The 17,241-nt window shown below is 44.4% G+C and overlaps 1 protein-coding gene across 1 annotated transcript in view; it reads right to left on the reverse strand.

Moving 5' to 3' along the window:
• The window catches only part of Arhgap42 (Rho GTPase activating protein 42), a 220,821-nt gene that overhangs the window by 46,798 nt on the left and 156,782 nt on the right, over positions 1-17,241 (reverse strand). The window contains exons 5-6 of the mRNA XM_057768277.1: positions 12,497-12,598; positions 4,098-4,208 (exon numbers count right to left, since the gene is read on the reverse strand). Coding sequence (XP_057624260.1) covers positions 4,098-4,208; positions 12,497-12,598 — 213 coding nt within the window. The remainder of the gene's footprint in view (positions 1-4,097; positions 4,209-12,496; positions 12,599-17,241) is intronic.

Consider the following 17,241-nt stretch of genomic DNA (forward strand, 5'->3'; position numbering starts at 1 on the left):
CTGCTAAGATGAGATTTTCTCCAAACTGATTGACACGTGTAGTAAAAATCAGAAATTTGGTTCACTTCTTTTCAGGACCAGATGCTTCTAAACTCACATGAAATGGGAACCGATACTAGCTGACCACAAAGATCTTAGTAAAAGTTGACTGGGAAGCCTCAGCCATCTTAATTTCATTCAAACGTCCCCCTGGACACTGTGAGAGCAGCGGAGGGACACAGACCACCGATGGCGCTATAGTTTGAGTGGGCAACACCTGGCTCCCAGCTGTGGTGCCCTCCTGGGAGGCTGTGGAGCCTAGGAGGTGGAACCCTGCTGAAGAAATGAGAGACTGGAGGCAGGGCTTATGTTTACAACCATAAGGACCTCTAGTTTCCTAACCTGCCCAGATCTGAGCCACCTCCCACAACCATTTTATTTTCTCAATCATGGTAGTTGGAGTCCTGTGAAACTCTGAAGTAAAATATATCTTTCCCCGCACATCCCAAACCTCTGGCCAACCAGCTGTTCAGAGGACTCTCGAGACATCACAACTAGAGAAAGAACAGTCAAGACAAACATCTTAATAGACCTCTCTCCGCTTGTCAGGATCGCTGTATATACAATTTAATAAATTGTTTTAAAATTGGTAGTTCATGCCTACAACCTGACACTCCAGACAGAGGCAGGAGAATTCAGAGTTTAAACCTACCTCAACTACACAGTAAGTTTGAGGAGAGCCTGAACTACATGAAACCCTCTCTCAAAAAATATACACTAAGAAGCCCAGGTAAAACCAATATTTTTGCTCCAAATTATTTTGTAGACGTGGAAGAGCAGCTTTCACTCTCACACTGCATTGGTCCCATGCATGTTCTTCCTGTGACTAAAGTAGAAATGACATGGGACTCCACCAAGGAGACCAAAGCTAGAGAGGACAGTGCTGTGTGGCTGCAGACACTCCGCAGGGAAACACAGCGGTCAGGATAATGCGGGACAGTGTTCTGCAATGCACAGACACTCCGCAGGGAACACAGTGGTCAGGATAATGCAGGATAGTACTGTTTAGTTGCAGACACTCTGCAGGGAAACACAGAAGTCAGGATAATGCGGGACAGTGCTATGCACTGCACAGACACTCTGCAGGGAAACACAGCAGTCAGGATAATGAGGGACAGTGCTGTGCACTGCACAGACACTCTGCAGGGAAACAGAAGTCAGGATAATGCGGGACAGTGCTGTGCATTGCACAGACACTCCGCCGGGAAACACAGCAGTCAGGATAATGCGGGACAGTGCTGTGCACAGCACAGACACTCGGCAGGGAAACACAGCAGTCAGAATAATGCGGGACAGTGCTGTGCACTGCACAGACACTCTGCAGGGAAACACAGCAGTCAGGATAATGCGGGACAGTGCTGTGCACTGCACAGACACTCTGCAGGGAAACAGCGGTCAGGATAATGCGGGACAGTGTTGTGCACTGCACAGACACTCCGCAGGGAATCATGGTGGTCAGGATAATGCAGGATAGTGCTGTGCACAGCACAGACACTCCGCAGGGAAACACAGCAGTCAGAATAATGCAAGACATCTCACTGCAGTTGTCAGAGTGCCATCCTTAAGAAAGGCATGTGCTACGGGAGGCTGAGCGTCACAAACCATGGGATAAGGTGAGGGGAAGAAAACACATTTCAAAAGAAGAGACACTTCCATTTCCCCACAGTCCCTTCTGCCCGCCACCTGGGAGCAAATGGTTCTATAATCTCCTCTTATTACACCAATGTTCTATCATAGAAAGGTGTAGCTGAGTGTTTCCAGACAGAATGGGCCATAGAGAAGCCTGGACGAGGCAACTCCCAAGTCACTTTCCAAGAGGCACTCACATGAGCAAATGTCATTGCAGGTAAAGACAAGGAACAATAGCACAGGAATGGGCAGCATCAGAAAGACCAGGAAACACATATGGAAGAAATATGCAGGAAAAATGGCGAAATTATTGGGTTCTAATACTGTGGTGTATAAAGAGCCTCAGCTTAGAAATGCTGGGGGGGGCAGGTGTTACAGGGGTTCTCTAAGCAGAGAGTAAGAAGTGTGGTTTTCTAACTGTAGCATATGTGTTGTGTGTGTGTGTGTGGGGGGGGGACTTGCAGTTAAGGGAGCATCCATCTCTTCCAGAGGGTTCAAGCTTGGTTCCCAGCACTCACATCAGGAGGCACACAACATATTAACTCCAGTGCCCTCTTCTGGCCTCCAAGGGCATCCACACACATGGCACCCCAAACACATATATAAATTACTCAAAATCTTTATTTAAAAAAAAAAAAAGAATCATAATGGGGCTCTCTGGCAGGGTTTAGTCAATGGGAGAGGACCAGAAATATAAGTGGTGGTCTTTGTCATAGAAAGGCCCCCCGAAAGTCATATGAAGATTAGTTAGATTACCAAATGCTTTGTTAGTAAGTTACTTCTTCATCCTAAGAGAATTAAACGACACTTCTTCAGCAAGCAGAATTTGGAGTAAAGTTGGTTGTTCCAAACAGAAGATGAAAATTAAATCCCCGAGACTGAATTATGGACAGAGTTCTTTAATCCTCCTGGCCTAGGCACTAGTTTTACCACACACAGAGTGCCTGGTTACAGGGCTGAGTCAATGGACTCCAAAGCCGAGGACTTGCGGTTCAGAAGGGGACGCACACTCTTGCAGGCTCTGCTCTTTCCTCATGGTCTGTGTCTGGTGGGAACCCACGAGGAGATGGATTATGACAAATGTGTTTGAAAATACTCTATGTCATCATCATCTCCCTAAAGCAGGGACAGTGTGTTTTATTTTTATTACAAATGAGTATCTCAAAGCCTATCACAGGCAGTAAGGATGGCCTGGCTCTTGGGCTGCCCTATGCATTAGCAGTCCTGTTGTCTCATCTCCTGGGGTCTGGGCAGTGTCTATACATCTGCACCACAAGGTTACCTTGATGCTGGAGCTGACACGACCCACCAGAGATGCCACCTTATAAGGATGCTCACATGAGTGACACAGTTACAATCAGGCCGCACTTGGAAAAAATGTTAAGAGAATAAAATAAGCATCTTGACCTGTTCTCTTCTGCAATACTGTTCACATGCGGGGATCCATTACTTCTTATGTTAACCTAGGAGAATAAATGACTTCACAGGCAAAGGCATGCAGGCCCTGTGTCTGTAAGGAAGAGCTTGTGGGCATGGAAGGGAAGTGGGCCCTAGGGTTTTCACCATACACCCTAAACTTCAGTAACTGAAATGCTGTATGGGCGGGGTGTATTCTCTCACTTTAGGTAACTTTGTTTTCCTGTGTTCAGATTTCTGACAAAAAGCAACTTAAGATAGGAGGAAGGTTATTAGGGCCTTCGGGGTGAAGGCACAGCCAGTCATCATGGGGAGGCATAAGCGTTTGCGGAGCATGTAGGTGCTGAGATTCCGCACATCCACGGGGAGCAGGAGGAAGAGAGAGGGGACGTGGGCATTCAAGTGGCTTTCTCCTTTTGACATTTTTATTCAGTCCAGGGCTCCTTGGGATTGCCACCCACTTTCAGTACTGTTCACACAGCCACTTTCCACACCCAGTCTGTCCTCTTTGGAAAAGCACTCCGGTTAAAACCAGAGCTGAGCTCCCTTCATGGCCTAGGCACTACCTAGACAAACCCAAGCCAACAAATCAAACTCCACTGCCATAGCAACACACACACCATTTTTTAGATTAATAGATTTTCTTCTTAGCATAGTTTTAGATTTCCTAAAGAAACGAGGGTTCTCCTACACCCCCTCAAGCACCCACCCTGCATTCCACACATAGTGGTCTCCACTGTTAAGAACTTGCATTCCTGTGGTAGAGTAATTGCAGTCAGTGAGTCAGTAAGGATAGACATTAACTGAATCCATGTGAATTGTGTATTCTATGGATCTCACTGGTGCTTTCATTCATTCACCATTACAGAAAGACACAGAGGGATCCTCTGCCCTAAAGGGATTCCATCCTTCCACGGCTCTCTTCTTTCTATTGTCTTTGAAAAACATCGCTCTAAGCACTTTCCTCATAGATAATTTTTGAGGCTGTTACATATAAGAAAGCTAAAACTTACCGGTTCCACAAACTCAAACTTCTTCTTCTCTTGAACCTCTTGGATTTTAAAGACATATTCTAATGAAGCTTCATAGAAGTTCTGATGTTCTCGGCCAATCTGTGAATCTGCCTAAAAAAAATAAAAAACCGGCAGCGTGACACGGGGCTTAAATACTGATGAGTCTATACACAGAGGGAAACAAGACGGAATAAATCCCACAGTTCCTCATCAAACACTAACTCTGCCAAGAGTTTTAACACAGCTCCAACTCACTAAAGCTTACAGTGTGTGAAGTCAAGATGAATTCAGATGCACATATCCAGCTAAGTACCAAAGGGTATGGTACAGCAAGCTAAAATACCTTCACACTGAAATAAAAAGGCTACAGTAAACAAAAAAAGAGGCACATTGAAAATTACAGTACAATTATGGGGGAAATCTCCAAAGAGATATGCAAACATCTACAGTCGGAGAAGGCATTAAATTTTGAAAGAAAATGGTATAATTGGCTCTCAACATGAACAAGTGACAGTGAATTAATTCAGCCTATGAGAGGGGAAAAAGTCTAAAAGGAGGGGAAGTGAGAAAGAGAAGGTGATGGGATATATGTGTCAGGAAACAGACGGAGTACAGTTTGAGGGAGGAGGGGACTAGCGATAGGGGAGGGCACTGTGCGTGGGTGGGCAGGACAAGGAGCAATTATATACATGTGTGAGAAGGTCACCCTGGAACCCACTCCTTTATACGTTGAAAAATTAATAAGAAAGAAAGAAGAGAGCAAGAGATGAGGGAGGAAGGCAAGGAAGGAAGAGAAGGAGGAGCAGGGAATGTAGGCAAAAGTCATCATCATGAAACATAAGAGGCAGAAGAGCTTGGCAGAACTGGCTGCAGAGGAAACAGGGAAAGTAAGATTGGAAGATCTTAGATGCTTCATAGGAAATATGGATTTTTCATCAAAGAAGTATTGGCATTTATTAAGCATGAAAGCAATGCACCATTAGGGAAAATCTAGCACAGACAATGTTAGAAAAGCCAAAAACAAAGAACTGAACAATTATTCCATGATCAACCATTCAGTGTTGATCAACCATTCTGTACTGATCAACCACTCTGTGGTAGACCAACCATACTGCGGTGATCAACTAACTACTCCGTGGAGGTCAACCACTCTGTGGTGGTCAACCATTCAGTGGTGGGTCGTGTTCCACCAGGATCAGGGTATCCCCTGACTGCACTCAGTGCAGCACAGAGCTGCTGAGACAGCTTCCCTGTCTTTCTGGCTTGGTCTCTCCTCTTCTACACCATTCTCACAGGCACCCTGAAGTGTGACTCTGGTTCTGTACAAGCACATGGACAACTTTCCTTGCCCTGTTCCATTCTCCAACTGCAGCTCAGATTAATGAAAGGCCGAGGGGAACAAGCTCTTTGTGGTAGATTCACTGATGGTAACCTGGGAACAGAACATTGTCCAGGAGCCACTGACAAGGGTGATGTGGCTGCAAAGGCAGCACCAGAGCATGTGGCTTCTAGTCTGCTCATCACAGAAACAAGAGTTTCACTCGGAACCTCTCAAGATGATCATATACTCTTTATGTATTTGGCAATATACTTATAAAAAGTCCAGTATTATCAGCAACGCACTTGGGGTTTAAAGCTGACAATTCCAAAGTTTAAACTAACATATGTTCAAAATTAGGTAGATTTGAGCCAAAAATTTTCTGGCCATGGAAAATCATTTAGGAACAATATTATCTGAAATAGAAGGAAAAATGGGATTCCAGATAAATGTACCACTTTTCTGCTTACTATTAACTAGCAGAGTGAATCCAGGTTAGGCGTGAGATAGGGTGGGGCAGGCTCTTGAGAGAAAAGGTCTGATTTGTGGCATGTGCTGGTTTCTGTGGTATCAACAACACCCTACTGGCCACTTCCAAACCACAAAGCCACTATCAGTGAATGCAGAAGTTGGAAGATAAGCAGCAATGGGCTCTCTGCTACAAGCGTTGGAACCATAAAATATCCTTCTCTAGATGCAGCATTCTATGTAAAGACTTTATTATCTTTAAAAGATGCCATCACTGATGGTGTTGCCTAGCACAGGAGAAGAATCTAGAATACTGAAACACCTGTGGAGTCCACAGTGGCTGTTCCTAGCTCCCAAGCTGAGCAGAAGCAGCCGTCCTGCAGCCTGGCTGCTCTTTTTTGGAAGGGTTACTAAGGAGACTGCCCATGGTGAGTGCCCAGGGATGTGCTTGAAGGAGGATTCCCATAGCAACCAGCGAGAATATTCTATGAGACAGTGGTGGTCTTCAATCCAGCCACCAGACTTCTGAAACAATGCACCCAAGAAATGGGAATTTCACAGGGATCTCACATCAGGAGGAGAAAAGGCCTGGGAAACTGTCTCCGGTCAGAGGGAACCTATCCCCACACCTTGGCCGGGGCTGCTCAGGTGAGCATATCCCTGGTCCTCTACTAAATTTATCTCAGAAACAAAGATGGATCTGGTGGGGGGTATCCACTGAATCTCCTTCTCACTCTTCCCAATCAATTAATTAATTTAATTAATCTTACTTGTTTTTTACTATTAATTTGGGCTGTTTTAATTGACTTCTTCAGGCCAGGTGATTGGGTCTGGCTTCCTGGGCTGTGACTGCAAGTGTGGTAACACTCTCATTAGGTGATGAAAATGGCCAGGTGCCTAACCTGTGTGTGAAAGGGCCATGGCCTATGTTCTCGGGATGCTTACAGATGGTCACGTGACTGCCCTCCAGGGAAACGCTGGACACTGAGTCTCTGGTATCTGAATGTTGCCTTAGGAATGGACAGCTGAGGGAGTGAAACACGCCTGTGCGCCTCCCCTGAGGGACCGACGACCTCTGCACCTGGCTTCCCTGGACTTGGCTCATTTTCTCTCTATCTTATCACTATTCGAATCCCAGCCACAAATGTGTGGTGTCCCACGAGCCTTCCCATACAAACACCACCCTACTGGTAGCCTAGGAGACCCCTGACATAGAGTCTGAGATCATCTCTCTGAAGACGTGGCTGCTGTGTACAATGCCATTCCTCTCAAGGCCCCTGCAGCGGAGACTGGGGGAGAGAAGAGAAATAACTGTCTTTGCCAATTTTCAGTGTTAGAGCTCTTAGATATTACTGTACAATAGAATTTCAGCACAGCAAAGATTCTCCGAGGGAACTGTACTTCACGACTATGACAGCTCCCTTCTTTCCCACAGGTGAGCACAGGATGGAGAAGGGGGTTTCCTACAGGCGAGCACAGGATGGAGAAGGGGGTTTCCTACAGGTGAGCACAGGATGGAGAAGGGTGTTTCCCACAGATGAGCACAGGATGGAGAAGGGTGTTTCCCACAGGTGAGCACAGGATGGAGAAGGGGGTTTCTCCCTCAAGATGAACTTTCTTGGGCTAGAGGCTAACTAGAAAACACTTAAGTCAGGGAAAGTGACTCACACCCATAATAACAACATTCAGGAAACTGAGGCAGAAGGATTGCTGTGAGTTCAAAGCCAAGGCAAAAGGACACGCTTTAAAGAGTGGGACTCTGTCTCAACAGATATAAAATAAAAAAACAAAAAATTTGCTTATAATCCTAGTAATAGGTATTGTCTATTTCTTACAGCTAAGTGAAACAATATGATTTCCAAACTAGCAGTGAACACTGGTCATGATGATGTCTCCACAGCAGGCGTGCCCTGTATCATACACGGAAAAAAGAGACTATAACAAAGGAGCAGGCACGTTCTGCTTTAAGGCCTCTCTAACGCCAATATGTTGTCTTGGAGAGAAGGGGAAGAAGCCTCCAGGACTATTTGCTGGAGCACACCCCCTCCAGGAGAAAATATTTATGGTGGACTCAGAAAAAAATGAGCAAGTTTAGAGTCGGCGAAGATAAATCAGTTAGACAATAACAACAAAACAAAAGTCACAGTTGGATGTGGTGGTACAGGCCTGTAATCCCAGCTGGCTAAGGCATGAGAACTCTTAGGAATTCAAAGCCCACCCTGGGCTACATAGCATATTCTGTCAGGGTTACGCAGTAAGAGCCTGTTGAGAAATGGAGGGAGGGACAGAGACAGGAAGAGGGGGGAGAGAGAGAGAGCAAGAGAGAGAGAAAGAGAGAGAGAGACAGAGAGAGAGAGAATGAGAACCAGAAGTTATGCTTAACGATTTATTTATCTATTTATTTATGTATGTGCCTGCATGAATTTATGGTTCAGCACATGCATACAGCAGGAAAGCCGCAGGGTGTTGGATTCCCTGAGATTGGAGGTGTAGACAGTTGTGTGCTGTCATGTGCTGGAAACCAAGCCCAAGTCCTCGACAGGAGCAGCAGGTACTGTTATCCATCGTGCCAGCTCCCCAGCCCCAGAAGTCGATGTGCGCTGATCTAAGGGTTAGCTACTAAATGTCTGGTCTGGCATGAAGTACAAGGACAGTTAAAGTAGAGATGATGAGTACATGCAGGCCACATCTTACAGACAAGGCAGAGATCTGGAAGGACCCACGCTGTGTATCAAGAATATTTGTGCGAGGACAAACTACTTCATATGAGATTAGATGGTGGGCCTGGTTGCATGTATGATATGTAAGATGTCTTTATTTACTTATTTGCGGTCATAGCAAAAGTAGCTGGTGCACTTCCACATAACAAAGGGGAATTGAAAGATATGGGATGGCTGGAAAACAAAGAAAAAAAAACTGGTATAAATTTTATTCACCAAAGAAACAACACCAGCATGAATAGGTCACTGAAGAAACAAAGAGAACTTTTAGGAAGAGCTCCATACCACTTAGGAGTGGCTGGCTGTCCTGGGAACTCTAAGCAGTGCCAACTGCCCAAGTATAGTAGGATCATGGGCTTGGATACAGTTGGTATACATGGTCTGTGTACCCGTGCCATCACTACCGGCCTTTAGATTACAGGTGCAAGGGATGCAAATACAGGTCCTCATGCTTCCACAGCAAACACGTTGCCCTCTGAGCCTCTCTCAGGTTCCAAACACACAAACAATTCTGATAGCCATACAATTGTGAGACTCACTGTGTGGTTTAGTTATTCTTTTGTACCAGACATATGTCTGTAACTGTTGATACTGTAGGTATTTGGTCTCTATAACAGTTATAAACTCCATAAGTTCATCTCTGATCATTTCTGCAGATCAAACTCTTAGGAGTAAAAATTTTGTCAATTACCTGGTACATTAAAATCTGTGAAAATAAACAATGAAGTTACACCAAGAATATTCAGAATTTAATGTTGTATGAGGAAAATAGAAGTATGACCACAGGCTGGGCAGGTGGATGTGGGGGTGTGGTGGTACCATCAAGTTCAACATTTGGGAGGCAGAGGCAGGTGGATCTTTGTGAGTTTTAGGATACTTAGTGAGATCCCATTGAAAGAAAGGAAGGAAGCAAAGAAGGAAGGGAGGGAGGGAAGAAAAATTCTCATGTCTGCTAACAACAGATTTTTCTTTTTTTTCTTTTCTTTTTTTGGTTTTTCGAGACAGGGTTTCTCTGTAGTTTTGGTGCCCGTCCCGGAACTAGCTCTTGTAGACCAGGCTGGCCTCGAACTCCCAGAGATCCACCTGCCTCTGCCTCCTGAGTGCTGGAATTAAAGGCGTGCGCCACCACCGCCCGGCCAACAGATTTTTCTTATGAAAACATCTTATTAGTCTGCCTTGTTTAGCCCGGGGACATAAAACCAGTATGAGGGTTTACACGTCTTCTTTGACCATTCACTCTTGTATCCATAGCTGGTTTTTCATTGATTTGCAAGTGCTTTTTATATATGAGAGTTAGAAACCCCTGTGTTGTTTTGTATAAACTCCCTAATACTTTGCCGTTTAATTTGGTTTAATGTTTTTCAAAATCAAATATTTTTGTAAATTCCTGATCTTCTGCCTTGTCTTCACAATATCTTCCTTTTGTTTCATCTTGGAAAGGATTCATTCATTTAGATATCAAATGGTATTTTTTTCTAGCCAAAGTTAAGCCTCTGGTCTTAATGGGTCTGTCTCTAATTTTCTCAATATTTACCTCAATGGTCTTTTTAGTTGGTGACTTTGGAATTCTGTCATTACAAACTGGCCTTTTCATGCAGTGCAAGCCGCTAACTTTCTGAGGAAAATGAATAAGAAGGCAGCTGTGCAGGTGAGAAGGCAGGTGGAGGTCCTTCGAGAGCTAAGAAGCCCAGTTCTGCCCTGGGAAGAAGCAGGTGATGCCACTGGAAGGAAGCCATGTGACAGAACTAGACACAAGGAGATGACTTCTCTCTAGAGCAGGTCTGACTGCTGGAGGAGCAGCAGGAGAGGCTCCTCACCAGGCTCCCACTACTCTAGCCTCGCTCCACTGAAGAGCAGCTTTAATACAGCTTCAGGTGAGCTGCGCTGGGGCAGTGCTCCCTGATAACACCTGTTACACCTATTGAAAGGGATATGGGATGACACGGCCAACATGGGATCTCCTCCAAGCACCAGTTAGATACAGCAGTCCAGCAAACACCCTGCTTTTCTCAAGTCCAACACACCTAGGGCCACTATTAAATATCAAACTAAGTAAGTGATCAGGGAGAATGGAAAAATCCTATAAAAAATGTAGAATCAAGGAAGAGTTACAGCTCCTGGAGAGGGTGTAGGTGCTATCTCACAAAGCACAGTCCTTATATGCGAAGATTCTGAACTTTTAGACCATGCTCCCTGCCATGGCAGGCCCCTTGACAATTACAAAGGGCTGCGGCTGTATGACTATATCTATGTCCATAGTACAAACATTTCTCTCCAAAGTTTATTCTACTGCAATGGACAATGGGGTTAAAATATTTGTAATACACACATAATCCTAAATTATAGCAGGCAGTGCCGAGTCTTTATCGCATTAGACGTGGCCGAGAAATTTAAGAGTCATTTCAGTTCTGCTTAGTGGCAGGGGTCTCCCATTGCACGTTGGCCACAAGCTCCCCACCAGTGCACAACCATATAATGAATTATGCCTTCATTTCATTGTGCTAACAGTAGAAGGCAAAGATGTAAATGAACTCCTATAAAATATCAAGTAAAACAAATTTCCTAATATTAATCAGATTTTAAAAGTTATTATTTGTATTTTTAATTTTCTGTAAATGTATGTGTGCCAGCATGGGTGCGCAGTGCCCACAGAGACCGGCAGAAGATGTCAGATCCCCTGAACTAGACTAGAGTTACATGTGAGTGTGAGCTGCCTGACGCGGGTGCTGGGAACTGAATCCAGGTCCTTGGCAAGGATCACCACAACTGCTGAGTCGGATCTCCAGGCCCTAATCAGTTTTAAAGGACACTGGATGTCCTCAAAGAAAATGTGAGCATAGTGGAGCAAAAGGACATTCCTGGTCCTTTGCTGACACTGTCTAGCTTTGTAAGCCTCTAAGTTGTCAAGCAGACATTCTGCCTAGATTGAGAAGAAAGTAGATTAGGAGGAGTGAGGGGAGAAGAGGACCAGGTTGAACTTGAAAAGCAGTTCAGGGAGGGAGGCAGCTTTCCTGGGAGGGGGCTTGGGTGATGTTTGGAAAGGTTTTTCACTATGGTGTCTGAAAACACAGAGACAGGGGAAAGAGGCTATGGTAGACAGCCTCACCAACAGACTCTGGGATCCTGAGCTGGTGGACGCCTCAAGACCTCTCCTGACCTGACAGCACACTGCACTTCACACATGGGGCTCCAGGGGTACACCTCACAGTTTTAGTGCCCTAAGAAGCCAATGGCAACAGAATTGGAACTTTTTTTTTAAAACCAAACTCCTTCTTACTGAAACTGGTGCTGCAAAGCTCCAGTCCTTCCTTCTTCAGGGCTGCCTTGACTGCTCCTCCAGCCTGGGCTGCCCTAGTCTATGCTATCAACAGTCATCACGTTACCAAAGGCACAACAAAATCCCCGAGACTGTGTTGCCAACGCTCATCACATTACCAACAACAAAACAAAATCTATCATTATTTCAGAACAAGGGAAGACAGAGATTGTTAGCAGGCACGCAGCAGTAAAAAGCTCTAAAACAAATTGATGTGAAGCTATAAAGATTTCAGAATATGCAGTTGTCTGTCTGTCCTTCCCACTGCTGGAAAAAAAAGCCTTAAAAAGTCACGTCACCCACATTTCACTTTAATTTTGTGACTGCCATATGAACATGATCGATTCTGTCTCTTCAAGTGACGTCCAAGAAGAAAAAGAGAAAATCTTGCTTCAAGCTTTTGTTGTTGAAGGAAACACTTATCTTAGACATAAAAACCCATCAGCGCTAACTGGCACACAAAGTAGTTGCCCAACCATGCTATGCATCGTTACTGTCATTTAAAAGGAAGCAGCAGGTGTTTGGGCTACGTCCATGCTGGGCATCCCATGTCACAGGACTGAATGCACACACTTACCTCTTGCAAATGAGACTCCTTCTTCTTGGCAGACAAATTTAAGTGCTTGTCCAGAATGGAGTAGTACTTTTCGCTCTCTTTGTCGAACTTCTTCTTTCCATCCTAGGGACAGGAATTCCAACAAAATCAGTCAGATCAGAGCATCGAGGGACTGTCATGGTCTCCAGCCTCACCAAGAGTCCCACCCAGTGAGGTCAGAACCTTAACAGACAAGGAAGAAGGAGGTAGAACACCATTAGGTATGCATCCTCTAGAAGTGGCTTCCCATCCCTTGGGAAAGAACGTGTTCTTCAGCCACACTCCTTTGGGTCCCAGGAACTGTACATTGAGAAACAGTGCGGCCAGAGCAAGAAAGTCACAAAAGCCTGTATCCAGCTCCCAGACGTTTCTGTCATCTTGCATGGCTGAAGTGTGGCCAAGATGAAGACTTCTGGGCAATTCAGATCAGTTAAGACATAACCCCCATAGTTTTTCACAAAGTTACTCTATCCACAGCTAGGAGAACACGTGTGACTCTTCACTTCCCTTTCCTTGTCCTCCCATCCCATCTCCGTTCTCTTTTCTTTTCCTCCCTTGCTTCTGTCTTTTCTCTTCCCTTTTTTTTCACCCACCCATTCACCCTTGGTTGTGTTGCAGATTGGAACTTGTTATGAAAACCAGTCTGACCTGGTGCAATTTGCAGCCACCCCCTGTCGCTGCCCACAGTGTAGCTGACTGACTGACGCTTACTAAGAAAGAGATCGGTGGTCAGTGAATGAATTCACCTTCAGACCAAACTAGAAAATAGAATTCCCCCAGTGTGGTATGGGCAGTGGGAGTGGCAGCTGGGCAGTTACAAGAGTGCCATGTGCAGCCAACTTCTGATATTTCAAATATCAAATATCTATATCCTATTTCCTGGAGGTGTCATTCTCTTTTTCTGAAAATGTTTTCTTTTTCTTTCCCTTTCTTCTTGGTGATGGTGGAACTGTAAACAGCTGACCTGTCATGAAGAAAGTGAAGATCCTTGCTTACGTGGAGGTGTCAATGCAGGAAACACTAAAGTGAGGGGACACATGGGGCACAGCATCACCAGACACTGCGCACAGGGAAGCCTGCTGTTTGTGAGTTCATGTGAAACAGCTCCATGTTTCCCAAGCTGCAGCCTTGACCAGATAAAGCAGAGGCAAGTGTTTCACAGTTCTCTGGCTTCTTTCACCTACAGAGTCTGGACTCTCTGAAACAGAAGTTCTGCAGTGAGTGTGAACAAGGCCTTCTTCAGCCCATGCGTAAAGTCATGAAGAAGTGAGGTTGACTGCTCGCTGGAGAAGCCTCTGGACATATCCCCAAGTGCAGAATTTGCAAGTGAGAAGCTAACTGAGTGGACTGAGAAGGGTGAGTACAGTTCTGCTTGGCCACCTGAGCTGACCTTTAGATCACTTTTAAGCACTGATACATACACTAAATATCTGCACAGTGCAATATTCCACCTGTGAAGATGGAAGAAAAAGGCCAAGACCAGATAGGTGTGGAGGCACAGGTCTGGAATTCCAGTACTTGGGAGCCAGGTACCAAGGCCAGCGTGAGTCACAAGGCAAGAACCTGGCTCCAAAAAATAAATCAAATAACACCATCTGATGGAGGAAGGTCATTGGCTAATAAAGAAACTGCCTTGGTTCATTTGATAGGCCAGCCTTTAGGTGGGTGGAGTAAACAGAATGGAATGCTGGGAAGAAGGGAAGTGAGCTCAGACGACATGCCTGTTCCTCTCCAGGGCAGACGCGATGAAGCTCCGACCCAGGATGGACATAGGCTAGAATCTTCCTGGTAAGCGCACCTCGTGGTGCTACACACATTAATAGAAATGGGCCAAGCAGTGTTTATATGAATACAGTTTGTGTGTCGTTATTTCGGGGCATAAGCTAGCTAGGTGGCCAGGAGCTGGGTGGCAGGAACCCAGCCCTCAGCTCCTTCAACAGAATGGCGCCCAACGTGGACAGGCGCCCAGACATGGATAATTACATCCACAACAAGCCTGAGAAAGCTTGGGAAAGAATAGAGTAAAGCATGTTTTCTTGCTAGCAGCACTTTCTTGGGTCTGCCCTGCTTGCCAGAGGCAAGTAAGCACTCTCATCTAAGAGAGGCTTCCTGACTCAGCTTTAGCTGTAAAACCTTGTAGCTCTTTTAAGAGGTCCTGCCATGAAACACTTAAATGGTGTTGATAAAAAGCTGACTGAATGCTTGTTTGTTTTCACCCGCAGCAGGAAAAAAAGTTGTGCTGTTTTAAAATGTTGGCTTTCTGGGCCGTCCTGCTAGGGCAAACTCTGACTCAGGCAGGCAGTCTGAATGAGTGTGGTCTGTGAGCAGAATGCTGCAGATTGCTTGCTGGCAAGGACCTTGAAACACCACAGAGTTGTGTCAATAAAAATGGCTCCAGTGATACCTCCACCATGAGGCTGGAAAGCTAAGGAATGGGCTGGGTCCAGCCGCCAAAGCCACGGCTTTAGTCCTTCTGATATTGCTTGGTAAATTAAAGACTCATGTGGTCAGAAAAAGAGAGAGATACACTAAAGAGAGATTCAAAGACAAAGAAAATTTCTAAATGGTTTACAGTATGTTAAACATATATGCAGGCTAAAAGTTAAAGTTCTTAAAGTAAAAAACAAAAAAAAGGAAGAAAGAGAGTAGTTGGGTGTGGTAGTACACACCTTTAGTCCTAACACTTGGGGGGCAGAGGGAGATTGACCTCTGTGACTTCAAGGTGTGGTAGCACATGCCTTTAATCCCAATGCCTGGGAGGCAGAGACAGAGGATCTCTGAGAGTTCAAGGATAGTCTGGTCCACCGAGTTATTCCAGGATAAAGATATACAGAGAATATAAAATAAAAGTAAAAATAAATGAAATAGAGGTTAAAATAAAGCCGCACAAAGATGGAAAATACACAGAAAATCTTGATACTGTATTCTATTATGCTCTCTTTGAATTGTTTGAATGCTGAGAAAAGAGCAACAGCTGCTAAAAGATATTTGTTTATAAATGCTGCTGAACTAATCCAACATAGATATTTTGAAAATACCTTGACTTTAAAATTTGGATCTAAGGACATGATGCTTTGGAAAGGAGTTTCTTCTTTTGTTTTCACAGAGGATGAGACCCTGTGGATTGCTTCTATCCCAATATGGTATAATGGACCATGCCCTCCTGAAGGGTTACTGTGAACACCTTCAAAAAATTACTTCACTCAACTGCTGACTGAGATGAACCTAGCACACAGGTTATACCATAAAAGGCCTAAATAACAGCGCCCCCATTCAGCAGGAAGCAATTTGGAGAGAAATAACTATGCCCATATTCCCATATTGTTTATAAATGTTCTTTTACATTTAAAGGGGGATATGATATAGGTATGAATAATTTGCATTAGTATAGATTTTGCTTTATTGATAGAGATTTAAGGTCAATTTTGTTATATGTATATGTATTTCTGATCTTGATTAAGGTATTGTGATTGTGTAGTTCACTTAAAAATGTAATGTATATAGGTTGTTAATGGATAATCAATAATAATCGAACTTGTGGTCATGTTAGTTAGATTTTCTAGATGTACATAGATATATTTTAGATAGACATTCTTCATATTTTTCAAAGCCTACAGAATAGGACATTTAATGTTTTAATAACTTAGGGCTTTTCATGACAATAAGACACTCTGCTCCTGGCAGCACCAATCTACTTCAAGAGGATGATGGGCATCGAAGAGGCTCCTTATGGAGTTTGATAACCATTTGGGCAAGAATCTGCTCTTGCCTGGACTATTGCATAAACTGGACACAGAGAACCCTCAGAGAGAGGACTGCTGAACTTGCCTAAAGGTGAGATGACCTTTTGGGGTTCCTGATTCATGAAGGAGTCTGCGAGACATTCTTCAGGACACAGCAGATAGTGACTGAACTGCCTTTGAAATTTCCTGCTTCATGGAAATGTCTCTGGATACTATGGGCCTGTAGGCCGAAGATGGATGCCTCAACGATACAGAGGAACTTTGGGTGACTGTCCAGGCAGTGAGATGTCTCTGTCACTTCTAGAGTTTTGTAAGTTGCTTACTTCTCATTTAGTTAGGTAATATTATATCATTCTGGAGTCTTTGATGACGTTGAAGAATAGATAGTTATAGTTGTTTTCCTTTGTTATGATAAAAGATAAAATAGATGTAAATATTGTAACTGTAATTCTTACTTGATAACTGCTTTCTTTTATGTAATTTTGCTATGTTAAAGTTAAAGCCTTCCTTTTTTTTGTTTAAACAGAAAAAGGGGAAATGATGGAGGAAGGTCATTGGCTAATAAAGAAACTGCCTTGGCCCATTTGATAGGCTAGCCTTTAGGTGGATGGAGTAAACAGAATGGAATGCTGGGAAGAAGGGAAGTGAGCTCAGACGGCATGCCTGCCCTTCTCCAGGGCAGACGCAATGAAGCTCCAACCCAGGATGGACGTAGGCTAGATTCATCCTGGTAAGCGCACCTCATGGTGCTACACACATTAATAGAAATGGGCCAAGCAGTGTTTATATGAATACAGTTTGTGTGTCATTATTTCAGGACATAAGCTAGCTAGGCAGCCAGGAGCTGGGTGGCAGGAACGCAGCCCGCAGCTCCTTCAACAACCATCTCTAAGGCTATTTATGCCTCAGGAGAACTTACAGTGTTACAATAAGAAACACAGTGGAAAAATAATAGTATTTCATCAAAGAAAAGGATATGGGAAA

The sequence above is a fragment of the Chionomys nivalis genome, chromosome 4, assembly GCF_950005125.1.
Source record: "Chionomys nivalis chromosome 4, mChiNiv1.1, whole genome shotgun sequence".
Taxonomy (NCBI): Eukaryota; Metazoa; Chordata; class Mammalia; order Rodentia; family Cricetidae; genus Chionomys; species Chionomys nivalis.